The sequence below is a fragment of the Oncorhynchus gorbuscha genome, linkage group LG24 (genome assembly GCF_021184085.1).
Source record: "Oncorhynchus gorbuscha isolate QuinsamMale2020 ecotype Even-year linkage group LG24, OgorEven_v1.0, whole genome shotgun sequence".
Lineage (NCBI taxonomy): Eukaryota > Metazoa > Chordata > Actinopteri > Salmoniformes > Salmonidae > Oncorhynchus > Oncorhynchus gorbuscha.
The window spans coordinates 48,962,320-48,989,582 of record NC_060196.1 but is presented as its reverse complement, the minus strand read 5'-3'; the positions used below and the strand labels follow the sequence as shown (position 1 = coordinate 48,989,582).

The 27,263-nt window shown below is 45.0% G+C and overlaps 2 protein-coding genes across 4 annotated transcripts in view; one reads left to right on the top strand and one right to left on the bottom strand.

The window, feature by feature from the left end:
• Positions 1–2,885, top strand: part of LOC124012260 (raftlin-like) — a 56,094-nt gene extending 53,209 nt beyond the window's left edge. The window contains exons 5-8 of the mRNA XM_046325731.1: positions 688–1,672; positions 1,841–2,044; positions 2,481–2,590; positions 2,778–2,885. Of these exons, the coding sequence (XP_046181687.1) occupies positions 688–1,672; positions 1,841–2,044; positions 2,481–2,590; positions 2,778–2,885 (1,407 nt within the window). The remainder of the gene's footprint in view (positions 1–687; positions 1,673–1,840; positions 2,045–2,480; positions 2,591–2,777) is intronic.
• Positions 2,886–13,009: 10,124 nt separating this feature from the next.
• Positions 13,010–26,775, bottom strand: oxnad1 (oxidoreductase NAD-binding domain containing 1). Of its 3 annotated transcripts, none has more exons than XM_046327044.1 (8): positions 26,618–26,775; positions 26,093–26,243; positions 25,633–25,717; positions 25,278–25,381; positions 18,007–18,148; positions 14,856–15,101; positions 14,076–14,184; positions 13,010–13,798 (listed from the first exon to the last, which is right to left on the bottom strand). In XM_046327044.1, the coding sequence occupies exons 2-8, from the start codon at positions 26,200–26,202 to the stop codon at positions 13,641–13,643; spliced, it is 954 nt and encodes a 317-aa protein (XP_046183000.1). In that variant the 5' UTR covers positions 26,203–26,243; positions 26,618–26,775; the 3' UTR covers positions 13,010–13,640. The 3 variants fall into 3 exon arrangements, with proteins under 3 accessions (XP_046183000.1, XP_046183001.1, XP_046183002.1); XM_046327045.1 differs by having other exon boundaries at positions 25,633–25,696; XM_046327046.1 differs by lacking the exons at positions 26,093–26,243; positions 26,618–26,775 and adding an exon at positions 25,875–25,967 and having other exon boundaries at positions 25,633–25,696.
• Positions 26,776–27,263: the final 488 nt, after the last annotated feature.

The window sequence follows — 27,263 nt, the reverse complement described above, 5'->3', positions numbered from 1 at the left end:
ATTTGGGCTGCAATTTCTGAGGCTGTTAACTCTTATGAATTTATCCTCAGCTGCAGAGGTAACTCTGTGTCTTCCTTTTCTGTGGCGGTCCTCATGAGAGCCAGTTTCATCATAGCGCTTGATGGTTTTTGCAACTGCACACATTTTCCGATATCTTAATGATGGACTGTCATTTCTCTTTGCTTGTTTGAGCTGTTCTTGCCATAATATGGACTTGGTCTTTTACCAAATCCTCTGTACACCACCCCTACCTTGTCACACACAACTGATTGGATCAAACGCATTAAGATGGAAAGAAATTCCACAAATTAACTTTTAACAAGGCACACCTGTTAATTGAAATGCATTCTACCTCATGATGCTGGGTGAGAGAATGCCAAGAGTGTGCAAAGCTGTCATCAAGGCAAAGGGTGGCTACTTTGAAGAATCTCAAGTATAAAATATATTTGGATTTGTTTAACACTTTTGGGGTTACTACATGATTCCATATGTGTTATTTCAATGTTTTGATGTCTTCACTATTATTCTACAATGTGGAAAATAGTAAATATAAAGAAAAACCCTTGAATGAGAAGGTGTGTCCAAACTTTTGATTGGTACTGTATGTGTCTGCTAAGTGACCACTACTCTGTGTGTGTGTTTGTTTGTGTGTGTGTGTGTTTGTTTGTGTGTTTTGTGATTGACCAGATCCAGGACATGGCGGAGCAAGGTATGCTGTTTGTGGGCTTCCTGCAGCAGCCTGGCGGGGGACCCTGTTTCCTTGGGCACTTGGACCCTGAGGACCTGTCCTCCCTGCACTCCAGCCCCTCCCCCATACACAGACACCCCACCAGTCCCTCAGAACCCATGATACTGGATCCCAGCACTACAGACTCTGCAGAACCCCACCAGAACCTCCTAGAACCAGAACACAACCGAAACACAGAAGTGAAAACACCAGAACACAAGTCGGTTGAACTCAGAACAATTGAGCAGAACCCTACAGATACCAGTCTGGTGGAGCTGGACTTGAGCTCCACAGGACCGCTAGATCTCACACAGGACTCTACTCCAATAGAATCATCAAACAGAGAACACGACCACAGTCCAGGCAAAATAGCCTCAATAGAAGACCAACCAAACCGCTGTCCAGATGAACCAGCAGACTCATCAGAGAGACCCAGCCAAAGAGATCCAGCTAGTGACCAACAGAACCACAACCACGCCCCAACAGAACTCCCTGGTGACCAGGATCAACTACAGTCTGACAACACAATAGAGACCACATGTATAGAGAGACAACAGAATGAAAGCCAAGCAGACTTCCTCAGGATTCTACTACCCAACTTCAGCCCAACAGAGTTAACACATGGACTTGGTGGTCCAGACGCAGACAGACAGTGCCAGGGAGACAGACTGAGTCTAAGCCCTCAGACACAGAACCGCAACCAGAGACTGGAAATAGACCACGGCTCAGACAACCTGGTCCGGTCACCAGAACTAGACAACGGTGACCACGGGTCAGAGTCCGGGGCTGAGAGGGGGTATAACCGTAGAAACGAGGGCACGGGCGGTGACCCGGGTGAGCATCTGAGGAGCAGCAGAGTTCCGACCCACAACAACAACAATCACATCCGGGTCAAGAGTCCAGACAGAGAAAAGAGGGCTGTCGGGTCTCCACCAGCACAGAGCAGTGAGTGTGAAGTCTACTACTATTGCCACTGGGTTATAGAGGTTATAGAGTGTAAACTGAATATTACTGAATAATATAATATTGATTGATTTCAGATATATGTATAGTATTTAAAACTAATGCTATGTATATGTGTCTCTCTCTCTGTGTTTGTGTGTCTGTGTGTAGGGGTGCAGCTGTTTGCCCTATACAACCACACGGGGGAGCTGTCCAGCTCTCTGAGGTTCTACTCCCTCAGGGTTCCGCTGCAGCTGCAGAGAGAGGCAGGGCTAGTGACTGAGGTTGACGCCCACTGGCTGGATCACATGACCCAGCATTTCACCAGCGGAGCTCACCTCATTGACGGCTTCTTTCACCTTGGAGACGACAATGGTATGTTTTGCACAATGGTGATGTCTAATACAGTAGTAGCCGGAGTGTCAGTCTGTTTGTGCTGTCAAACTCCTTGTCATGCCAAACAATAGGTTCTAGCTCATTAATGATAACATGTTCATATTTGAAGATTTCAGTGAGGCCAGACTGTTTGGCTTGTCCATGAGCATTGCAGTTAGGAAGAGCATAAACAGCTCTTTGACAACGCTAGTGCTGTAGTGTTTACCATGGCGAACATACTTACAACTTTTGGAACTTAGGGGAAAATGGTAAAGGCCTATTTGGAAAGCTTACCCATGTTCCTTCACCTATGTTGCATGGACGTCCATCAAAGCCAAGAACGGATCAACTCTATCTTTTCCAAATCTGTGGAAGAGATTCAACTGTAACAGAAGACGTTGTTGAGTTTCTATCTGTCTCTCTCTCTCTCTTTCAGACAGCGGGGTCTCCTCTGTGGACAGTGTGTTCATCTTTCAGAGCTCCTCAGAAGAAACCCCACCCACTTCATACGACGCCATTGTGGTGGAGCAGTGGACCATTGTCGATGTGAGTGTGTGCGCGTGCGTGTAAATGTGCGCGCGTGTGTGCACCCGGGCGACCATTGTCGACGTGTGTGTGCACCCGGGCGACCATTGTCGACGTGTGTGTGCACCCGGGCGACCATTGTCGACGTGTGTGTGCACCCGGGCGACAATTGTCGACGTGTGTGTGACACTGTTGTTCTCCTCTCCAGGGTGTAGTGGTAAGGACAGACTACATTCCTTTGCTCCAGTCTCTGGCTCCCTATGGATGGAGACTGACGTGTGTGCTGCCTACTCCCATCGTTAAGAGCAACAGGTGATGTCCCAACCCACCAGTCAGGAGCACTAGCCTAGCACAGACTAATAGTTACAGTATTTCTCTAAACCATACTAAACATTGGAACACTGCACATCATTTGGAACAAAATTCCATTTCACATTTTCTTTCACACTATAAGATACAGTATAGGACTCAGAAGTTCTAATATCAAGTGCCAAGATGTGAAGCCAGTAGTGATGTACATTACGTTAATAGCACTGTTCTCTCCGTAGTGATGGCAGTTTGTCCACAAAGCAGATCCTCTTCCTCCAGAGACCTGCCTTGCAACGCAACAGGAAAGACTTCAAGGTTCCTCACTTTTTTCCCCTCTACTTCTGTCTTTCCCTCTTCTGTCTTTCCCTCTTCTGTCTTTCCCTCTTCTGTCTTTCCCTCTTCTGTCTTTCCCTCTATCACTCACTCTTTCCTTGTACCTTACACAATGCTGTGTCATTAAAAAGTCATACTTCTAAATGTAGCTGTAGATAACCCAGCTGATATAGTCCTACTCTGGTTCTGTTAACACTCAGGGGGAGAGTTTTTATGTTCTAAAAATAATCATTTCTTAGTACATTACAGTCAAAAGGATGACTTTCTTCAGTCAATTCTTTGCTGTTAACTGTCCAAGAGAAGCATCACAGAGATGTTTGTAGTCATTTGTCAGGTGTCTGAAGAGAGAGAAAGAGTTCATATAAAGAAAAGACATATCCTTAAAATGTCTATCTTTCAGAAGTTGAACCTCAGGGGTCGGAACAAGCCGAAGAAAAACTCTGCTGGAGAAATGCTAGAGAAGAAAGAGGAGAGAAAGGACACATCCCCAGTGATGGAGAGAGGGATGGATGGACAGAACAGGAACACGGAAGAGGAGGAGGAGAGAGAGGTGAGAAGGAATTGTGAGAAGAAAAGAAATGAGAAAGGGAGAACCGTAGACAGAGATGGAATCAAGAGAGAAGAGGAGAGAGAGTGTGAGACAGAATTTCAAGACTTCACCCAGGGTACAGAGGGCGGGGCCACAGACCTCAACCAGGAAGTAGAGCGGGGGAATGGCAAAGCCCTATTGGCCAGACATGAGAAGGCCGTTAGGTTTGCAGATCAGTTTGTCAGTCAGAAGAATGATGAAGAGAAGTCAGAGGAGAAGATCACACAGCAGCTGAGTGAGAGAGCGCTGTTTTCTGGAGTATGTTAATTAGATAGAATTAAATATAAAGCGCCTGAGTAGGACTGCTGATCTAGGAACAGTTTAGCCTTTTATATCATAATGAATAAGCGGGGAACTGATCCTAGATCAGCACTCCTACTCTGAGATGTGTTCTGAATAACGTTACAGGCCCTGACCTGGGTTCAAATAGTATTTGTAAGATTGCTTGATTGAGCTTGCATGGTGCCTTGCCTGGATGGAACCCAGCCCACCTGACACTGGAACCCAGCCCACCTGACACTGGAACCCAGCCCACCTGACACGCTCAGCAAGTTGTAATATTTCAAACAGCCTACTATTTTAACCCTGGAATGGAAATAAATAAATATACAGAATGACAGAATAGGATGAAGCACTAGTAGCTCATCGATGGAAACCAAGTCACTTAAGTTATATTCCTGGTACTGTATCAAACCTGGAGTCATATACAGTATATACTCTGTGTGTATATATATATATATATAAAATCTATTTGTGTGTATACATACATACAGTTGAAGTCGTAAGTACACTTAGGTTGGAGTCGTTAAAACTCGTTTTTCAACCACTCCACAAATTTCTTGTAACAAACTATAGTTTTGGCAAGTTGGTTAGGACATTTACTTTGTGCATGACACGAGTCATTTTTCCAACAATTATTTAATATAATTCACTGTATCACAATTCCAGTGGGTCAGAAGTTTACATATACTAAGTTGACTGTGCCTTTAAACAGTTTGGACAATTCCAGAAAATTATGTCATGGCTGTAGAAGCTTCTGATAGGCTAATTGACATCATTTTAGTCAATCGGAGGTGTACCTGTGGAAGTATTTCAAGGCCTACCTTCAAACTCAGTGCCTCTTTGCTTGACATCATGGGAAAATCAAAAGAAATCAGCCAACACCTCCACAAGTCTGGTTCATCCTTGGGAGAAATTTCCAAACGCCTGAAGGTACGACGTTCATCTGTACAAACAATAGTACGCAAGTATAAACAACATGGGACCACACACCCATCATACCACTCAGGAAGGAGACGCCTTCTGTCTCCTAGAGAGGAACGTACTTTGGTGCGAAAAGTGCAAATCAATCGCAGAACAACAGCAAAGGACCTTGTGAAGATGCTGGAGGAAACGGGTACAAAAGTATCTATATCCACAGTAAAACGAGTCCTATATCGACATAACCTGAAAGGCCGCTCAGCAAGGAAGAAGCCACTGGTCCAAAACCGCCATAAAAAAGCCAGTCTACGGTTTGCAACTGCACATGGGGGCAAATATAGTACTTTTGGAGAAATGTCCTCTGGTCTGATGAAACGAAAATATAACTGTTTGGCCATAATGACCATTGTTATGTTTGGAGGATAAAGGGGGTTGCTTGCACGCCAAAGAACATCATCCCAACCGTGAAGCACTAGGTTGGCAGCATCATGTTGTGGGGGTGCTTTGCTGCAGGAGGGAGTGGTGCACTTCAGAAAATAGATGGCATCATGAGAAGGAATATTATGTGGATATATTGAAGCAACATCTCAAGACATCAGTCAGGAAGTTAAAGCTTGGGTCTTCCAAATGGACAATGACCCCAAGCATACTTCCAAAGTTGTGGCAGAACAACTTAAGGACAACATAGTTAAGGTATTGGAGTGGCCATCACAAAGCCCTGACCTCCATCCTATAGAAAATTTGTGTGCAGAACTGAAAATTCATGTGCGAGCAAAGAGGCCTACAAATCTGATTGTTACACCAGCTCTGTCAGGAGGAATGGGCCAAAATTCACCCAACTTATTGTGGGAAGCTTGTGGAAGTCTACCCGAAATGTTTGACCCAAGTTAAACCATTCAAAGGCAAGGCTACCAAATACTAATTGAGTGTATGTTAACTTCTGACCCACTGGGAATGGGATGAAAGAAATAAAAGCTGAAATAAATCATTCTCTCTACTATTATTCTGACATTTCACATTCTTAAAATAAAGTGGTGATCCTAACTGACCTAAGACTCTGATTAAATCTCAGGAATTGTGAAAAACTGAGTTGAAATGTATTTGGCAAAGGTGCATGTGAACTTCAGACTTCAACTGTATATGTATGTGCACATATGTATAGATATATACTACCGGTCAAAAGTTTTAGAATGCCTACTCATTCAAGGGTTTTTCTTTATTTTTACTATTTTCTACATTGTACAGTCATGGCCAAAAGTTTTGAGAATGACACAAATATACATTTTCACAAAGTCTGCTGCATCAGTTTGCATGATGGCAATTTGCATATACTCCAGAATGTTATGAAGAGTGATCAGATAAATTGCATGTGCGTGTCAGTGATTCTCTCGTTAACACAGGTGTGAGTGTTGACGAGGACAAGTCTGGAGATCACTCTGTCATGCTGATTGAGTACGAATAACAGACTGGAATCTTCAGAAGGAGGGTGGTGCTTGGAATCATTGTTCTTCCTCTGTCAATCATGGTTATCTGCAAGGAAACACGTGCCGTCATCATTGCTTTGCACAAAAAGGGCTTCACAGGCATTGCTGCCAGTAAGATTGCACCTAAATCAACCATTTATTGTATCGTCAAGAACTTCAAGGAGAGTGGTGCAATTGTTGTGAAGAAGGCTTCAGGGTGCCAAAGAAAGTCCAGCAAGCGCCAGGACCGTCTCCTGAAGTTGATTCAGCTGTGGGATCGGGGCACCACCAGTACAGAGCTTGCTCAGGAATGGCAGCAGGCAGGTGTGAGTGCATCTGCACGCACAGTGAGGCGAAGACTTTTGGAGGATGGCCTGGTGTCAAGAAGGGCATCATAGATACCACTTCTCTACAGGAAAAACATCAGGGACAGACTGATATTCTGCAAAAAGTACAGGGATTGGACTGCTGAGGACTGGGGTAAAGTCATTTTCTCTGATGAATCCCCTTTCCAATTGTTTGGGGGCATCCAGAAAAAAGCTTGTCGGAGAAGACAAGGTGAGCGCTACCATCAGTCCTGTGTCATGCCAACAGTAAAGCATCCTGAGACCATTCATGTGTGGGGTTGCTTCTCAGCCAAGAGAGTGGGCTCACTCACAATTTTGCCTAAGAACACAGCCATGATTAAAGAATGGTACCAACACATCCTCCGAGAGCAACTTCTCCCAACCATCTAGGAACAGTTTGGTGATGAACAATGCATTTTCCAGCATGATGGAGCACATTGCCATAAGGAAAAAGTGATAACTAAGTGGCTCAGGGAACAAAACATCAATATTTTGGGTCCATGGTCAGGATACTTCCCATACCTTAATCCCATTGAGAACTTGTGGTCAATCCTCAAGAGGCGGGTGGACAAACAAAAACCCACAAATTCTGACAAACTCCAAGCATTGATTATGCAAGAATAGGCTGCCATCAGTCAGGATGTGACCCAGAAGTTAATTGACAGCATGCCAGGTCAGATTGCAGAGGTCTGGAAAAAGAAGGGTCAACACTGCAAATATTGACTCTTTCATCAACTTCATGTAATTGTCAATAAAAGCCTTTGACACTTATGAAATGCTGACAAAAATATCTAAAGACACTGAAGCAGCAAACCTTGTGGAAGTTAATAAGTGTCATTCTCAAAACGTTTGGCCACGACTGTAGAATAATAGTGAAACTTTGAAATAACACATGGAATCAGGTAGTAAACATAAAAGTGTTAAACAAATCTAAATATATTTTATATTTGAGATTCAAATAGCCACCCTTTGCCTTGACAGCTTTGCACACTCTTGGCATTCTCTCAACCAGCTTCACCTGGAATGCTTTTCCAACAGTCTTGAAGGAGTTCCCACATATGCTAAGCACTTGTTGGCTGCTTTTCCTTCACTCTGTGATCCAACTCATCCCAAACCATCTCAATTTGGTTGAGGTTGGGGGATTGTGGAGGCCAGGTCATCTGATGCAGCACTCCATCACTCTCCTTATTGGTAAAATAGCCCTTACACAGCCAGAAGGTGTGTTAGGTCATTGTCCTGTGGAAAAAATGGATTTGCCATCCCATCTGGTTTGCGCTTAGTGGAACTACCAGTCTCAACATCAACAGTGAAGAGGTGACTCCAGGATGCTGGCCTTATAGACAGAGTTGCAAAGAAAAAGCCATATCTCAGACTGGCCAATAAAAAGAAAAGATTAAGATGGGCAAAATAACACTGGACAGAGGAACTCTGTCTAGAAGGCCAGCATCCCGGAGTCGCCTCTTCACTGTTGACGTTGAGACTGGTGTTTTGTGGGCACTATTTAATGAAGCTGATAGTTGAGGACTTGTGAGGCCTCTGTTTCTCAAACTAGACACTCTCATGTACTTGTCCTCTTGCTCAGTTGTGCACCAAGGCCTCCCACTCCTCTTTCTATTCTTTTTAGAGACAGTTTCCGCTGTTCTGTGAAGGGAGTATTGCACAGCGTTGTACAAGATCTTCAGTTTCTTGGCAATTTCTCGCATAGAATAGCCTTCATTTCTCAGAACAAGAATAGACTGACGATTTTCAGAAGAAAGTTGTGTTTTTGGCCATTTTGAGCCTGCAATCAAACTCACAAATACTGATGCTCCAGATACACAACTAGTCTAAAGAAGGCAAGTTTTATGTCTTCTTTAATCAAAACAACAGTTTTCAGCTGTGCTAACATAATTGTAAAAGTGTTTTCTAATGATCAATTAGCCTTTTAAAATGATAAAATTGGATTAGCTAACAACGTGCCATTGGAACACAGGAGTGATGGTTGCTGATAATGGAAATCTGTACGCCTGTGTAGATATTCCATTAAAAAATCAGCCGTTTCCAGCTACAATAGTTATTTACAACATTGACGATGTCTACACTGCATTTCTGATCAATTTGATGTTATTTTAATGGACAAAAAATGTGCTTTTCTTTCAAAAACAAGGACATTTCTAAGTGACCCCAAACTGTTGAACGGTAGTGTATATATATGGATTTGTGTATATTCATATGGACTGCTGCCAACGTGTAACGGCTTCACTCATCCTTCAAGGCACACATTTCACCTTCTGGCCTCAGATGTTGTCGTTTGGAGTAGGGTGAAGTGGCCCCTAGACGCTGATCTTGGGTCAGTTTTTGCATTTCCCCCACAAATGGTCAAGGTTAGGATTGAGGGAGGGTCCTAGATCTGTACCTAAGGGAAACTTCACCCTGGAGTGTTGTCATGTACTCACCTAGTAGGTATTATTTGCAATTTTAAACTGGGTGGTTTGAACCCTGAATTCTAAATGGCTGAAAGGCAGGGTATATCAGACCGTATACCACGGGTACGACAAAACATTTAGTTTTACTGCTCTAATTATGTTTATAATAGCAATAAGGTTCTTCCGGGGTTTGTGATATATGGCCTATATACCACGGCTAAGGGCTGCATTCCGCATTGCGTCATGCTTAAGAACAGCCCTTAGCCGTGGTATATTGGCCATACACCACACCACCTCGGGCCTTATTGCCTAAATATGTGGATATGATTTTGTACAGTTGTGCATCTGCTTTGGGCCAATGAGAACATGCCGATAATGTAGGTCAGAGCCATAATTGCCAAGGCAACATCAATCATACCACTGTTTATAGATCTATTTGACATGTATCATAGAATACTGTACATTTAAGGAGATTTTCTCCACCTTTATTTAACCCAGTTAAAGTCAAGGACAATGGCCCTGTGTGAATACTGAAAATGTATCCTCCATTTATCATGATTGCACACTTAACCCTAATTGCTCCTGTAAGTCGCTCTGGATAAGAGCGTCTGCTAAAAGATGGAAATGTAAATGTACCAGTTGGATAGGTGTCACTGTAAAGCTTTCCCTAATCATGTTATGTTAGGTCAGTGATTCTACTTTACAGAAGGCATTTATGGAATACTTCTACAGCACTATATTCCCCTTCCTGTTGTTTGAGTGATGTGGTAAACAAGTCTGGCACCCTATACCCTATGTAGTGCACTATATAGGGAATAGGGTGCCATTTGAGACCTATTCTTTTATTACAGACAAACAGAAGGAATAAACAGTTCTCTAAACAATATACTGGCTTCGTTTTCTTTTATTTCAACTCTTAATTCTGTATACACCCCTCAGTCTTCTCACATCTGAGGAGCAAAACAAAACTATTTCAGCAGACATTGGACCACCAGGAGGTTATATTACAGTGCACCATGACAGATCCCCCTCTGCCTCTGTATATGCAAACTCATTTGTGAGAGGTGTGTGTGTGATTTCAGGCCTGAATGGGTGTGTGATGATTGGAAGAAGTCGTGGTGTGTGTGTAAGTGGGAAGAGAGAGATGGGACACTTGCCAGGATGTATGAGAGAGATGGGATGAGGGGACACTTGCCAGGAACGTGTGTGATAGATGTGTTAAGATCTGCATAGTTAAAAAAAAACGTTCTATATATATATATACACTCGCTGGTGTGATTTTCTCTCTAGCCCCTTTATATCTGGTGCTAACAATGTGTGCTGAGCGTGTCTACATTCTCATTGAACCACCTTGATCAGATAACAAAACCACATTTGAATGCAAGGTGTAACCAGGGCTATAAATATACCTTTTTGAAAAGGGGCATCAAAGATTAGAACCTGGGGGACCTTCCATTGCCAGTATCCCTATATCCCCAGTGCCTCGTCCATTGCGCCAGCACCACACTATATCCCCAGTGCCTCGTCCATTGCGCCAGTATGGGGAGAGCACACTATATCCCAGTGCCTCGTCCATTGCGCCAGTATCCCCAGTGCCTCGTCCATTGCGCCAGTATGGGGAGAGCACCACACTATATCCCCAGTGCCTCGTCCATTGCGCCAGTATGGGGAGAGCACCACACTATATCCCCAGTGCCTCGTCCATTGCGCCAGTATGGGGAGAGCACCACACTATATCCCCAGTGCCTCGTCCATTGCGCCAGTATGGGGAGAGCACCACACTTGTTTTTCACATATTTGAAGTTCTTCAGTAAGAAACTAAAATGTGATTAGTTACGTTGTGTAGGGTTGGAAAACAAGTCGCATTGGGATTCAAATTGACAACCTTGCTGTTTACTGCCCTCCATCCACCTCTGAGTTTCTTTTATTTGACTCCATCCACAGAGCGGTCATCTAACCCATCAAATCATCCCCAACTATCTAATCACAATCAGTTATTAGAATCATTTAAACTTCAAGCACCAGGTCTAAACAGGGCTTCTACTGTGTGGTTCGGTCTAGCCTGGCTGACTACAGTCAGAAAGACTTTGAGAGCTGGTGTTAGCCAGACTAGGCTCGGTCTTGTTTGAAAAGCATTCCCTTATACATTTTTTTCTACTGCAAGAAAAGATAATCAGATAATTATACTGTACAGAATTGCACATACACATTATTTCCTCAAACTATATCCACTGAATAAAATGATTTATTTTCATAATCAGAAAACAGTTGAACGTTTCTCCACTGGGCAATGTGCACCATCAAGAAACTTTTATATACATTTTATACTGCACTTCACACAGGTCAGAGGTCAAAATTAGTCAGGCTCAGTGCAATGAGCCATGTTCAACTTATGTTCATTGCATTTGATGAACACCTGAGTCAAGTGAATATTCATGGTAAAGATGCGTTCATTTATTCAAGTTGCACCCGCGTCAAACCAGATGTTCAATTTAGTACCTGGTAGAGACTTGGGCTGTTATGGTGACCATATTACCGCCACCCCAGTGGTCAAGTCATGACCGCAGTCAAATTCCACGTGACTGTTTAGTCACGGTAACAAGGCTTCTCCAAGCTCATACTCATTAGCCTACCAAACTTGCTAACGACTAGGTTAGCGTTCTATTGTCCCTCTAATCACTGACATCAATGCAAATGTATTGGAAAATGTAATCAAACACTTCATGAGAGCCCATGAGCTCATGTTGCCCAACATTTCTATAGGCTATGCAATTGCTGAGTTTGTTTGTTTGATGGCTTCTTAAAAAGAGGGTCCAATCAGCTTTCTATGGGATAGGACTACTATATTTACTTATACTATTCAGCACATTGCTTCTCTTTACAACAGGAGTATATCCTACCTCGCTGGCATGAAAATGAACCACAGGAAAAGTGTCCTCCATTTGCTATTTAAGTGCATGGATGACATTTAGTTTATGTAAAGACAAGATTAAATCAAGAATAGTCTGATGGGTGACAATTTTAGCCTATCACTTGTGAATGATTCCAAACTTGTGTGCAGAAAGGCAAGAAACAGCGCATGCCTCCCCCTTCACAGAACAGTGCAAACTGTCTCTAACCAGAATAGAAGGAGTGGGAGGCCCCGGTGCACAACTGAGCAAGAGGACATGTACATTAGTGTCAAGTTTGTGAAACTGACTCCTCACAAGTCCTCAACTGACAGCTTCATTAAATAGTACCCGCAAAACACCAGTCTCAACATCAACAGTGAAGAGTTGACTCCAGGATGCTGGCCTTCTAAGAGAGTTGCAAAGATTTGCAAAGAAAAAGTCATATCTCAGACTGGCCAATAAAAATAAAATATTAAGATGGGCAAAAGAACACAGACCCTGTACAGATTAACTCTGCATAGAAGGCCAGCATCGCCTCTTCACTGTTGACGTTGAGACTGGTGTTTCACAGGTACTATTTAATGAAGCTGCCAGTTGAGGAGTCTGAGGAGTCTCAAACTAGACACTAATGCACTTGTCCTCAGTTGTGCACCGGGGCCTCCCACTCCTCTTTCTATTCTTTTTAGAGCCAGTTTGTGCTGTTCTGTGAAGGTAGTACACAGCGTTGTTCGAGATCTTCAGTTTCTTCTCAATTTCTCACATGGAATAGCCTTCATTTCTAAGAACAAGAATAGACTGACGAGTTTCAGAAGAAAGGGCTTCGTTTCTGTCCATTTTGAGCCTGTAATCGAACCCACAAATTCTAATGCTCCAGATACTCAACTAGTCTAAAGAAGGCCAGTTTTACTGCTTCTTTAATCAGAACAACAGGTTTCAGCTGTGCTAACATAATTGCAAAAGGGTTTTCTAATGATCAATTAGCCTTTTAAATTGATAAACTTGGATTAGCTAACACAACGTGCCATTGGATCACAGGAGTGCTGGTTGCTGGTAATGGGCCTCTGTAGATATTCCATTAAAAATCTGCAGTCATTTACAACATAAATGTCTACACTGCATTTATGATCAATTTGATGCTATTTTAAGACAAAAAAAGTGTTTTTCTTTCAAAAACAAGGAAATTTCTAAGTGACCCCAAACTTTTGAACGGTAGTGTAGATGTTCCAACGGTCTGCATCAGGGGCTTGTAGGCTATGAGTGGAAGCCAGGAGATGCTAAATGTGTTTGTCATGTATAACTGACCGTTAATTAACAATCACAGGCTGACCTTCACAGCCCTAGTATGTTTAGGTGAAGTAAAATAAATACAATTATGTGTACAGCTCCAGACAAATATGGTCCAATACTCCTTGAGATGTTGCCATGGTAACGTGGGCAGGTGCTTGGTCTGATCTCCTAGGCACTGGAGGAGAGAGCAGGGATAGTTAGGCCGGGGTGAGATGATGATGATGAAGAGGTCTGTCTCTAGTACACACTACCACCACTTCTCAAACAGTATCCTTTCCTGGGATAGGCCTAGGCTCAGTAGGGTCTGGACCACGCTCTCGATCATGGGTGGAGGGCCACACAGGTAACACAGAGTGGTGTTAGGGTCGACGTGGCAACGCAACCCCCCCTCTGACAGTCTCCCACCTGGGGAAGATCAAATCAACATTTATTACAAGTTAAAAACTATAAAAAGACAACATGAAAAGCATCCATTAAAAAGTAGCTAAAAACACTTTCATACCTGTACTGCCATTCTGGGACTAGCATCCATTTAAATTCATTGAGAATGTATCCGTTTTCCAACCAATGGAAGCATATCCAGTTAAAATATAGATAATTTGAAAGCCAAAGTACACCAACCCATTGTAGACTATATCAGTAAACATTTGTGGTTGTGTTAAGGTCATTCTGTGGTACTTACGGTTCATGTACGGTTGGAGTTCCTGGTCGATGTCTGCGGTCTGTGCGGTGATGTGGAAGTCGCAGGAGAATTTCTCTGGGAATTCCTTACACACATTTATGATGCTTTTCTGAGAGCAGAGCAGGGATGGGAAGAACAATTATTGGTCTCATTCCTACACACACAGGCCATTTCTCAATTAGATTTGTTCAACTCCTGCGTCTTCTTCTCCGTCCTCCCTCACCTTCTTTTGACAACGGTGAAAGTTAATCGAGGCGAGGGAATGTGGACAAAACGCTGAAAATACGCTGTATGAAATGAGATTCCTTCTCCACTCACGCGTCATCAGGAAAATGACATTTACAGGGGTGGATCCCAAATTAAAATGTGTGAAGTGATTCAAACAAAAAGTTAAAATGTGCAAGACATTATAGATAAAACAGTAAGTAGAACATTGTTTTTAAACGTGCTTTTCTCCTCCGACTAAAAAGCTCATTCAAAGGGGGTGTGGCAGATTTTAAAACTCTTCCACAGAGAACTCTGCTATCCTCGATGAAAGGAGGCTATAGAGGAAGGGAGGACACTTCTGCTCGACTTACTAATGAATTGACATCTCAACTACTTATCGGTTTCCGGATCACAGAGGAGAAAGGGTGTAATGGTACCCCTGTATATTGTCTCGCTATTGGTATTTTAATGCTGCTCTTAACTACTTGTTACTTTTGCCCAAATGCTTTTGCCCAAATGAGAAAAGACCATACATCCTGGTTTAAATACTTGCAACCACACACACACACACACCTTGAAGAGCAGCTCCTGTGTGTTCTTGGCACTGTAGCAGAGGTGGGTGGAGCCTATGTGGTAGCCCCTCCCTGCGTTAGTGGGGTTCTGTCGTAGCAGGTCAGCGGCATGGAGCAGGATGGAGTATAGAGGGTTAATGCCCACGCCCCCAGCCACCAACAACAGGTCGACAGAGGGGTCAGAGGGCAGGGGGTCAAAGAAAAAGTTACCACCCACACGCATCGCTACATGGGAGTCCATGGTGCACTGTAGGAGGAAGAGGAAGAGAGGGGGGCAGAGCGAGAGAGGAAAGAGATAGGGAAGGAAGAGAGAGCAGTGAGCAGAGGGAGGAGAAAGAAGGAGCAGAGAGGGGAGGGAGAGAGCGGGGGCGGGAGCAAGAGCAGAGGGAGGGGGAAAGAGCAGAGAGGGGAGGGAGAGGGGGAGAGAGCAGAGAAGGAGCAGAGGGAGTGGGAAGGAGAGAGAGCAGAGAAGGAGCAGAGCGAGGGAGGGAGAGAGCAGAGGGAGGGAGGGAGAGAGCAGAGGGAGGGGGAAGGGCGGGAGAGCAGAGGGAGAGAGAAGGAGCAGAGAGGGGGGAGAGAGCAGAGAAGGAGCAGAAGGAGGGAGAGAGGGAGGGCGAGAGCAGAGGGAGGGAGGGAGAGAGCAGAGGGAGAGAGCAGAGGGAGCGGGAGAGAGCAGAGAAGGAGCAGAGGGAGGGGGCATAGGGAGGGGGAGAGAGCAGAGGGAGGGGGAGAGAGCAGAGGGAGGGGTGAGAGCAGAGGGAGGGTGAGAGAGCAGAGGGAGGGTGAGAGAGCAGAGGGAGGGTGAGAGAGCGCAGAGAAGTAGCAGAGGGGGAGAGCAGAGGGAGGAGGAGAGAGCAGAGGGAGGGGGAGAGAGCAGAGAAGGAGCAGAGGGAGGGGGAGAGAGCAGAGGGAGGGGGAGAGAGCAGAGGGAGGAGGAGAGAGCAGAGGGAGGGGGAGAGAGCAGAGGGAGGGGGAGAGAGCAGAGAAGGAGCAGAGGGAGGGGGAGGGGGAGAGAGCAGAGGGAGGGGAGAGAGCAGAGGGAGGGGGAGAGCAGAGGGGGGAAGAGCAGAGGGGGGAAGAGCAGAGGGGGAAGAGCAGAGGGGGGAAGAGCAGAGAAGGAGCAGAGGGAGGGGAGAGAGCAGAGAAGGAGCAGAGGGAGGGGGGAGAGAGCAGAGGGAGAGAGCAGAGGGAGGGGGAGAGAGCAGAGAAGGAGCAGAGGGAGGGGGCATAGGGAGGGGAGAGAGCAGAGGGAGGGGAGAGAGCAGAGGGAGGGGTGAGAGCAGAGGGAGGGGTGAGAGCAGAGGGAGGGTGAGAGAGCAGAGGGAGGGTGAGAGAGCAGAGGGAGGGTGAGAGAGCGCAGAGAAGTAGCAGAGGGGGGAGAGCAGAGGGAGGGGGAGAGAGCAGAGGGAGGGGGAGAGAGCAGAGAAGGAGCAGAGGGAGGGGAGAGAGCAGAGAAGGAGCAGAGGGAGGGGGAGAGAGCAGAGGGAGGGGGAGAGAGCAGAGGGAGGGGGAGAGGGAGGGGAGAGAGCAGAGGGAGGGGGAGAGAGCAGAGGGAGGGGGAGAGAGCAGAGGGAGGGGGAGAGAGCAGAGAAGGAGCAGAGGGAGGGGGAGAGAGCAGAGGGAGGGGAGAGAGCAGAGAAGGAGCAGAGGGTGGGGGGAGAGAACAGAGGGAGGGGGAGAGAGCAGAGGGAGGGGGAGAGAGCAGAGAAGGAGCAGAGGGAGGGGAGAGAGCAGAGAAGGAGCAGAGGGAGGGGAGAGAGCAGAGGGAGGGGGAGAGAGCAGAGGGAGGGGGAGAGGGAGGGGGAGAGAGCAGAGGGAGGGGGAGAGAGCAGAGGGAGGGGGAGAGAGCAGAGGGAGGGGGAGAGAGCAGAGAAGGAGCAGAGGGAGGGGGAGAGAGCAGAGAAGGAGCAGAGGGTGGGGGGAGAGAACAGAGGGAGGGGGAGAGAGCAGAGGGGGAGAGAGAGCAGAGGGGGAGAGAGAGCAGAGGGGGAGAGAGAGCAGAGGGGAGAGAGAGCAGAGGGGGAGAGAGAGCAGAGAGAGCAGAGAAGGAGCAGAGGGAGGGGGAGAGAGCAGAGGGAGGGGGAGAGAGCAGAGAAGGAGCAGAGGGAGGGGGAGAGAGCAGAGGGAGGGGGAGAGAGCATAGGTAGGGGGAGAGAGCAGAGAGTGGGGGAGAGAACAGAGGGGGGGGAGAGAGCAGAGGGAGGGGGAGAGAGCAGGGGGAGAGAGAGCAGAGGGGGAGAGAGCAGGGGGGAGAGAGAGCAGAGGGAGGGAGAGAGAGCAGAGGGAGGGGAGAGAGCAGAGGGAGGGAGAGAGAGCAGAGGGAGGGAGAGAGAGCAGAGGGAGGGAGGGAGAGAGAGCAGAGGGAGGGGGAGAGAGAGCAGAGGGAGGGGGAGAGAGAGCAGAGGGAGGGGGGAGAGAGCAGAGGGAGGGGGAGAGAGAGCAGAGGGAGGGGGAGAGAGAGCAGAGGGAGGGGGAGAGAGCAGAGAAGGAGCAGAGGGAGGGGGAGAGAGCAGAGGGAGGGGAGAGAGCAGAGGGAGGAGGAGAGAGCAGAGGGAGGGGGAGAGAGCAGAGAAGGAGCAGAGGGAGGGGGAGAGAGCAGAGGGGGAGGAGCAGAGGGAGGGGGAGAGAGCAGAGAAGGAGCAGAGGGAGGGGGAGGGGGAGAGAGCAGAGGGAGGGGAGAGAGCAGAGGGAGGGGAGAGAGCAGAGGGAGGGGGGAGAGCAGAGGGGGGAAGAGCAGAGGGGGGAAGAGCAGAGGGGGGAAGAGCAGGGGGAGAGAGCAGAGAAGGAGCAGAGGGGGGAGAGAGCAGAGAAGGAGCAGAGTGAGGGGGAGAGAGCAGAGGGAGGGGGAGAGAGCAGAGGTAGGAGTGATTATTTTGTACTGATAAATAGCTCAGGTATGAGATGTGTCCACATTCTAGAATGATCTGCTTTCTGCTCCCTATTGTGGAGAAAATGTCGCTTTCAGAGATAAAAAAAAAACTACTTCCAGTGCAGCGTCGGTTTAGCTACGTCTGAACAGACGCTATTACACACAATGGGAGAGAGAGAGCAATTAACAGATATAGTGACCAGCAGAAATACTGACAAAGCTATTGATTGATTTTGTGGCACTACCAACAAGTGAACATTTTAATTTCAATGCGCACACACACCTTGGTGTGTATCCAGTGTGCAGGAGGATGTTGTGTGTATTTGACAGCCAGCTCGATGACACCCTCTTTCTGCAGCAGACCTGGACTGGAACACACAGAGAATCCTCCTACCTTCTCCATACCAGGGATGAAGAAGTCCACCCTACACAGACACACGCAGCAAGGAAAAAAATTCAATCTTAAAATGTACAGGACTTGTCGATGACATCTCTGTTTGTTTGTATGTATATATATATATACACACACACACACACACACACACACACACACACACACACACACAGGGGCAAGAAAGTATTTAGTCAGCCACCAATTGTGCAAGTTCTCCCACTTAAGAAGATGAGAGAGGCCTGTAATTTTCATCATAGTTACACTTCAACTATGACAGACAAAATTAGAGAAGAAAAATCCAGAAAATCACATTGTAGGATTTTTTATGAATTGTTTTGCAAATTATGGTGGAAAATAAGTATTTGGTCAATAACAAAAAAGTTTCTCAATACTTTGTTATATACCCTTTGTTGGCAATGACAGAGGTCAAACATTTTCTGTAAGTCTTCACAAGGTTTTCACACACTATTGCTGGTATTTTGGCCCATTCCTCCATGCAGATCTCCTCTAGAGCAGTGATGTTTTGGGGCTGTTGCTGGGCAACACAGATTTTCAACTCCCTCCAAAGATTTTCTATGGGGTTGAGATCTGGAGACTGGCTAGGCCACTCCAGGACCTTGAAATGCTTCTTGCGAAGCCACTTCTTCGTTGCCCGGGCGGTGTGTTTGGGATCATTGTCATGCTGAAAGACCCAGCCACGTTTCATCTTCAATGCCCTTGCTGATGGTATGCTTTGTTACTTTGGTCCCAGCTCTCTGCAGGTCATTCACTAGGTCCCCCCGTGTGGTTCGGGGATTTTTGCTCACCGTTCTTGTGATCATTTTGACCCCACGGGGTGAGATCTTGCGTGGAGCCCCAGATCAAGGGAGATTATCAGTGGTCTTGTATGTCTTCCATTTCCTAATAATTGCTCCCACAGTTGATTTCTTCAAACCAAGCTGCTTGCCGATTGCAGATTCAGTCTTCCCAGCCTGGTGCAGGTCTACAATTTTGTTTCTGGTGTCCTTTGACAGCTCTTTGGTCTTGGCCATAGTGGATTTTGGAGTGTGACTGAGGTTGTGGACAGGTGTCTTTTATACTGATAACAAGTTCAAACAGGTGCCATTAATACAGGTAACAAGTGGAGGAAAGAGGAGCCTCTTAAAGAAGAAGTTACAGGTCTGTGAGAGCCATAAATCTTGCTTGTTTGTAGGTGACCAAATACTTATTTTCCACCATAATATGCAAATAACATCATTAAAAATCCTACAATGTGATTTTCTGGATTTTTTTTTCTCATTTTGTCTGGCATAGTTGAAGTGTACCTATGATGAACATTACAGGCCTCATCTTTTTAAGTGGGAGAACTTGCACAATTGGTGGCTGACAATACTTTTTTGCCCCACTGTACACACACACACACACACACACACACACACACACACACCACAGAAAAGGAAATGGCTGGGGGGAAAAAAATCCCACAAGTAAAAAAGAAAGAAAGTCAAGAAGCAGGAAATACTAACTAGTAACCATCTACTGCTCTCTCGCCATCTACCCCCCCCCACCCCCCATCTCCCTCTTACACCTGAACTGACACACACACACACACACACACACACACACACACACACACACACACACACGTTTCTCCCACTCATCCTACCCATCTGTCAGAATAGGAGCATCATCCATATGGACTGGAGGTGGTGTAACAAATGCATTTACATCTTTTTACATTCATTACAGAACGCCGACGTCCAACTCACGAACCCCTACTGTTTATACACAACACAAACGCCCACCTGCAGTATGGACCTCAGAGTTGAAGGAGATGTTTGGGGGTTTAGGCTGGGTTCTGTATAAGAACTGACATCTGCTGATGTAAAGATGGCTTTAAAAATAAACATGATTGATATTTACAGTTAGAGAACTGAATGTACTTTTCCATAACATAAATTAAACATGTTTATGTATGTGTGCTTTGCTTTTAGCTACAATACTAATGCTTGATAGTGGGTCTAAAATAACCTCGCAAGTTTCAAATACTTCCTGCTGTCGCCATCTCTATTCGTCTTTTAAAATGATCAACTTCTGAATGTACCTGCATTTTAACCGGGGGGGGGTGATTGAGAAAGCATTGTATTTACCACAATGACCTGGGAAAGAGTGGCAGGGAAAGTAAATGTACACACTACATGTATCTGTACAGCATAAACATAACCACAGAGCTTCAGTGCAACACTTCCCTCTTGTGCCTGGTGAAGGTATTACAGTCCTTATAAAATAATTGTTCAAGAGTTGGACAGAAGAGCTCACCGTGCGTGATGACTGACAGCAGCCTATGTCAAATAATAAACTTCATAAGCTCTATGCCCGTGGTCCTTTTATGCAAAACAAAAAAAATGTACATCTGTTTGTGGTTTATTGGTGAAATGTGACAATCCCCTCCCCCAATACTATTTCTACCAATGATGTATATAAACCCTAGATTGCAGAGGCTATGTATGGGCGATTGAGAGGCTTTGAAGCCACCGTTCAACCATATTGCCACTCCCCAGTAGAAGCAGTCCTCCATAGGAATGAATGGAATTCTACAGTATTTCAATTAAATGTTTCAAGGACAAAATTACATGCATTTAAGTATTTTTGGTTGTTGTAGTGGGGACAGTAACATTAGTAATCTCAAAAAATTATACTGTACGGAAAATGTTTTTACACTGAACAAAAATATAAAACGCAACATGTAAAGTGTTAGTCCCATATTTCATGAGCTGAAATAAAAGATCCCGGAAATGTTCCACATACACAAAAAGCTTCTCTCAACTGTTGTTTACATCCCTGTTAGTGAACATTCCTCCTCTGCCAAAATAACTCAGCCACCTGACAGGTGTGGCATATCAAGAAGCTGATGAAACTGCATGGTCATTACACAGGTGCACTTTGTGCTGGGGACAATAAAAGGCAGCTCTAAAATGTGCAGTTGACTGCAAGAATGTCCACCAGATCTGTTGACAGAGAATTGAATGTTCATTTCTCTACCATGAGCCGCCTCCAACGTAATTTTAGATTATTTGGCAGTACGTCCAACCGGCCAAACAACCGCAGCCCACATGTACCCACACCAGCCCAGGACCTCCACATTCAGCTTCTTCACCTGTAAGATCGTCTGAGACCAGCCACCTGGACAGCTGATGAACCTGTTTGCACAACTGAAGAAATTCTGCAAAACTGTCAGAAAGTGTCTAAGGGAAGCTCATCTGTTTGCTTGTCGTCCTCACCAGGGTCTTGAGCGGACTGCAGTTTCAACTGCTGTGTGGGTGAGCGGTTTGCTGATGTCATTATTGTGGGACAGAGGGATCCATGGTGGCGGTGGGGATATGGTATGTGCTGGTATAAGCTACGGACAACGAACACAATTGCATTTCATCAACGGCAATTTGAATGCACAGAGATACCATGACGAGATCCTGAGGCCCATTGTCACGCAATTCACCGCCGCCATCACCTCACGTTTCAGCATGATAATACACGGCCCCATGTCTCAAGGATCTGTATACAATTCCTGGAAGCTAAAATTGTTGCAGTTCTTCCACTGTCTGCATACCAGACATGTCACCCATTGAGCATGTTTGGAATACTCTGGATCGATGTGTACAACAGTGTGTTCCAGTTCCTGCCAATATCCAGCAACTTTGCACAGTCATTGAAGAGGCCAAAATCAACAGCCTGATCAACTCCATGTGAAGGAGATGTGTCACACTGCATGAGGACAATGGTGGTCACACCAGATACTGACTGGTTTTCTGATCCACGCTCCTACCTTTTTTGGTCTCTGTAACCAACAGATGCATATCTGGATTACCAGTCATGTGAAATGCATAGATTAGAGCCTAATGAATTCATTTCAATTGACGGATTTCCTTTTAGTGTTCTGTTGGCATGCGTCTTCACTGACATTTTCAACATGTCCCTGATTGAGTCTGTAATACCAACATGTTTCAAGCAGACCACCATAGTCCCTGTGCCCAAGAACACAAAGGCAACCTGCCTAAATGATTACAGACCCGTAGCACTCACGTCCGCAGCCATGAAGTGCTTTGAAAGGCTGGTAATGGCTCACAACACCATTATCCCAGAAACCCCACTCCAAATTGCATACCGCCCCAACAGATCCACAGATGATGCAATCTCTATTGCACTCTACACTGCCCTTTCCCACCTGGACAAAAGGAACACCTATGTGAGAATGCTATTCACTGACTACAGCTCAGCGTCCAACACCATAGTGCCCTCAAAACTCATCATTAAGCTAATGACACTGGGACTAAACACCTCCCTCTGCAACTGAATCCTGGACTTCGACAAGCCGTCCCCAGTTGGTGAGGGTAGGTAGCAACACATCTGCCACACTGATCCTCAACACTGGAGCTCCCCATGGGTTTGTGCTCAGTCCCCTCCTGTACTCCCTGTTCACCCACAAATGCATGGCCAGGCACAACTCCAAAACCATCATTAAGTTGGCAGACGACACAACAGTGGTAGGCCTGATCACCGACAATGACGAGACAGCCTACAGGGAGGAAGTCAGAGACCTGGCCGTGTGGTGCCAGAATAAAAACCTATCCCTCAAAGTAACCAAGACTAAGGAGATGATTGTGGACTACAGGAAAAGGAGGACCGAGCATGCCACCATTCTCATCGACGGGGCTGTAGTGGACCAGGCTTCTCAACAGTTTTTACCACCAAGCCATAAGACTCCTGAACAGGTAATCAAATGGCTACCCGGACGATCTGCATTGTGTCCCGCCCACCAGCCCCTCTTTTATGCTACTGCTCCTCTCTGTTCATCATATATGCATAGTCACTTTAACCATATCTATATACTACCTCAATCAGCCTGACTAACCGGTGTGTGTATGTAGCCTCGCTACTGTTATTTTATTTTTTTACTGTTGTTTTATTTCTTTACTTACCCATTGTTCACCTAATACCTTTTGTTGCACTATTGGTAAGTAAGCATTTCACTGTTGTATTCGGCACACGTGACAAATACACTGATTTGATTTACTGTTCCTTTTACTGATTATACAGTAACTCAGTAAAATCTTTGAAATTGTTGCATATTGCATTTATATTTTTATTCAGTGTATATCTTTTTTTCATTTTTATGTTCAGGTAACATAATATAAAAGTATGCATTAAAGGTCTCTGTAATACACGTGGCAAAAAACTAATGTAGACATTAATAAATATATTTCTGTAGTTTCCAAAACATTTTTTTTTTTTACAATGGTGGGGGAGTGCCAAGATGGAGGCAAGGTGGCTTCGCCATGCCATACCCTGTGGACGGTACATAATCGGAGCCAATTTCCTCCTACAACAGGACAATGAACCAAAGCACAGCTCCAAACTGTGCAAGAACTAGTTAGGGAAAAAGAAGTCAGCTGGTATTCTGTCTATAATGGAGTGGCCAGCACAGTCACCGGATCTCAACCCTATTGAGCTGTTGTGGGAGCAGTTTGATGGTATGGTACGTAAGAAGTGCCCATCAAACCAATCCAACTTGTGGGAGGTGCTTCAGGAAGCATGGGGTGAAGTCTCTTCAGATTACTTCAACAAATTGACAACTAGAATGCCAAAGGTCTGCAAGGCTGTAATTGCTGCAAATGGAGGATTCATTGACAAAAGCACAGTTATTATTATTATTTTAATTAAAATTCATTATTTATAACCTTGTCAACATCTTGACTATATTTTCTATTCATTTTGCAACTCATTTCATGCATGTTTTGGGGTCACGGTTCAGTTACAGTGGAAAAATGAACTTCTAACCGTTACTGTAGTTAATGTTTGTTTATTTGGCAAAATACACTAAATTAAAAACCACCCTATTTGTGGCCAAGTCCAGTTTCTGTGACATTCATAATGTTCCTGGAATTGTGTTGTGACAGGGACTGTTCTGTTGGTCCAAAAGTAGGTCTAAAAAGTTGGCAGCGTTTTGAAATGGACCTGGGGCTTTCCCACCAAGACAAATAGGCATGAATAAATGTTTTAATGTAGAGATCTGTTCCATACGGACCCGAAGACAACCACTTCCATATAGACGTGGTCAATTTTGAGTGAAGAAAGCAGCAGACAAGTCCACAGCTATTTCATTAACCAGAGCTGACACAGAGCCATGGAGAGCAGGCGGAGGAGGGGCCTTGTGTACTGTAAGCCAGGCAGTAACCAAACAAGACGATTTGCGCTAGTAGACTAACTTCTAGCTTGTCATAGCTAGGTTATTTACAGTTGATGTCAGAAGTTTACATACACTTAGGTTGGAGTCATTAAAACTCGTTTTTCAACCAATAAATCCAAAAATGTCTTGTTAACAAACTATAGTTTTGGCAAGTCAGTTAGGACATCTACTTTTGCATGACACAAGTCATTTTTTCCAACAATTGTTTACAGAGATTATTTCACTGTATCACAATTCCAGTGGATCAGAACAGGTTGGAAAATTCCAGAAAATTATGTCATGGCTTTAGACACTTCTGATAGGCTAATTGACATCATTAGAGGTGTACCTGTGGATGTATTACAGGGCCTACCTTCAGTGCCTCTTTGCTTGACATCATGGGAAAATCAAAAGCAATCAACAAAGTCCTCAGAATTTCTTTTTATAGATCTCCACAAGTCTGGTTCATCCTTGAGAACAATTTCCAAACGCCTGAAGGTACCACGTTCATCTGTACAAACAATAGTACTCAAGTATAAACACCATGGGACCACGCAGCCGTCATACCGCTCAGGAAAGAGATGCGTTCTGTCTCCTAGAGATTAATGTACTTAGGTGTGAAAAGTGTGAATCACTCCCAGAACAACATCAAAGGACCGTGTGAAGATGCTGGAGGAAATGGGTACAAAAGTATCTATATCCACAGTAAAACGAGTCTAATATCGATATTTATTCATTCGAGTTCACAGTGCGGTCAAACCGAGGTCTCAATGACCGAACGGTTCAGTACTAATACCTTTACAACCCTAGTATCTACAACGTAGCACTTGTGCAGATCAGAAAGGATTGGATAGGTGAAGCAGCCTCTCCCCAAAGCCATTGGTGTTATGCTGTATTCAGAATCCTTACAATGAGCTATGAATGTAGGCAAACAAAACAACAGTACTGTACTACTCACCACTGGCCAGCTCTGAAAGTGAAGTCTGGATGGACAGCTAGCCGGAGGCGTTTCACTGTCTCAGACTCGTCCATGATGCCACATACCTGCGCCGGATATACACCCTTGACACAGACAGACACAAACTTTACAAATGTAATAACCTGTCGATCATGAATATGAACACGTGTAAACTGTGGCAATAGTTAAGACTCTGTACACTACTAACCTATAGCATAAAGACAAGGAAAACTGTCTCAGCAATTGACAGTCTTGTAATAAAACACAGAATGTAGCCCAAAACTGTTTTCAGCTTTGAATTGCATAAGCCACAGTTTTGCTGCTATAGTACGAACACAGCTGGGCGGTCACTCACATCTTGTCTGTAGTTGCTGGCTGTCCTCTCTAGATGGTCCATTTGTCTTCTGGATGACATTTTCCTGAGAAGGCAACAAAAATGCCTACTTTATTTAAACATGTCCATCTAGTAGAAAATAATGTAGCCAAGCTGATCACCTCAAAGGTTACATAAGAATATAACATCAATGGACCCTATAAAGACACTGCAGTGTTACCTCTGTGCAGATGTCAAAACACAAACGGCAAATTTACTTTTACCTATTGTCAGCTGGGTCCAACAAACTTTAGTAAATCATAATCTAAAAACAGGCGAGTAGTTCTGGGTGTATGGAGGCTCTGGGGTTGGAAAAGAAGTGGCAAAAGTGTAGTAGCTGCACAATCAGTCTCTGAACTCTCCTAACCCACAACAATGACAGTGGTGAACGGCCACCTGACCGCAACAATACTCGACATATTCGAGATGGAACTCAACTCACCTTGTGATCGAACAAGGGCACAATACACGGAACCGGTGTAGCAGCACACCGGACGCCCCCAGCAATCTGAAGCTTCGAGCAGCCCTGGACAGTAGACATGGGACGCTCATTGCGATAGGATGTCACTTCACCTTAACTTTATAGAGGAAACCTATTGCAAGAGAGGAAGAGAGAAATGTCGTGTTGGTTGGTGCTGTTGTGATGGCCAGTTGTAGGTGGTCTAAACCAGATTGACTGTCACGTAATCTAGTTCATTGATATAAAAATCGATTACAACACCCTTGGTCTCTTTCATGTCACCCGGCATCTCAACATGTATGTCTGATGTAACTAGCATGATAACCAACTGTTGCAACCACAACGTTCATAATACATAGAAAACCATAGCATGGCAGCTCAGTCAGTCCAGTTACACAACCCTATGCCCTTTCACATGACAGCAAGCAGCTATCGTAACATTGCTTAGTCCCGGCTGCATTCCCTACGGAATATAGCTAGCTAGTCTCTCTGAAAACAAAGTCTTACCAATGTGATGAGAATGTTTCATGTGATCTTCTTCATTGTACAAGTTAGTTAGATAACCTTTCTGGTGAAAGCTTTGTTGACCCCGGAAGTGATTGACGGACGGCTCTTTCGCGGGTTCATATTTGCGCAGAAACTGCGCAGGCCAAGTTCAACTTTGTTCTCAGCGAGAATAGATTCCGACCATACGATTCCTTACAGCTGCACTGTGGTCGGACAGGCTTCCTGTTTAGATTAATATATTAACGAGTCAGCGCAAAATATGTTTTGGAAATTGTACCTCAATCCAGGGATGAGAAATTGTTGTCTCCTTATCCCAACTGGTCTTTCCACATAATTCAAAGGAAAAGGAAGGTGTGGACTCAAATCTACAAGATTAATAACACATCTGGGAAAAAGCAATGTAACAGAACCAAGAGGACTAAACAGTCCTACATTAATTGGGTTACTTTCAACTCCACCCAAATAAATAAAGAACCAACATACATTAAAAGGAAGGAAATGGGTGACCGACCATTCCAAACGTTCCTGGCTGGAGAAGCAAAAGCACATCAAATAACATCAAACATATTCCACCCAATTGACCAGGTGTAGCAAGATATGGAGGAGTCCTGTGGTGATACTAAAAAGATTATTTAATGTAAGAAGA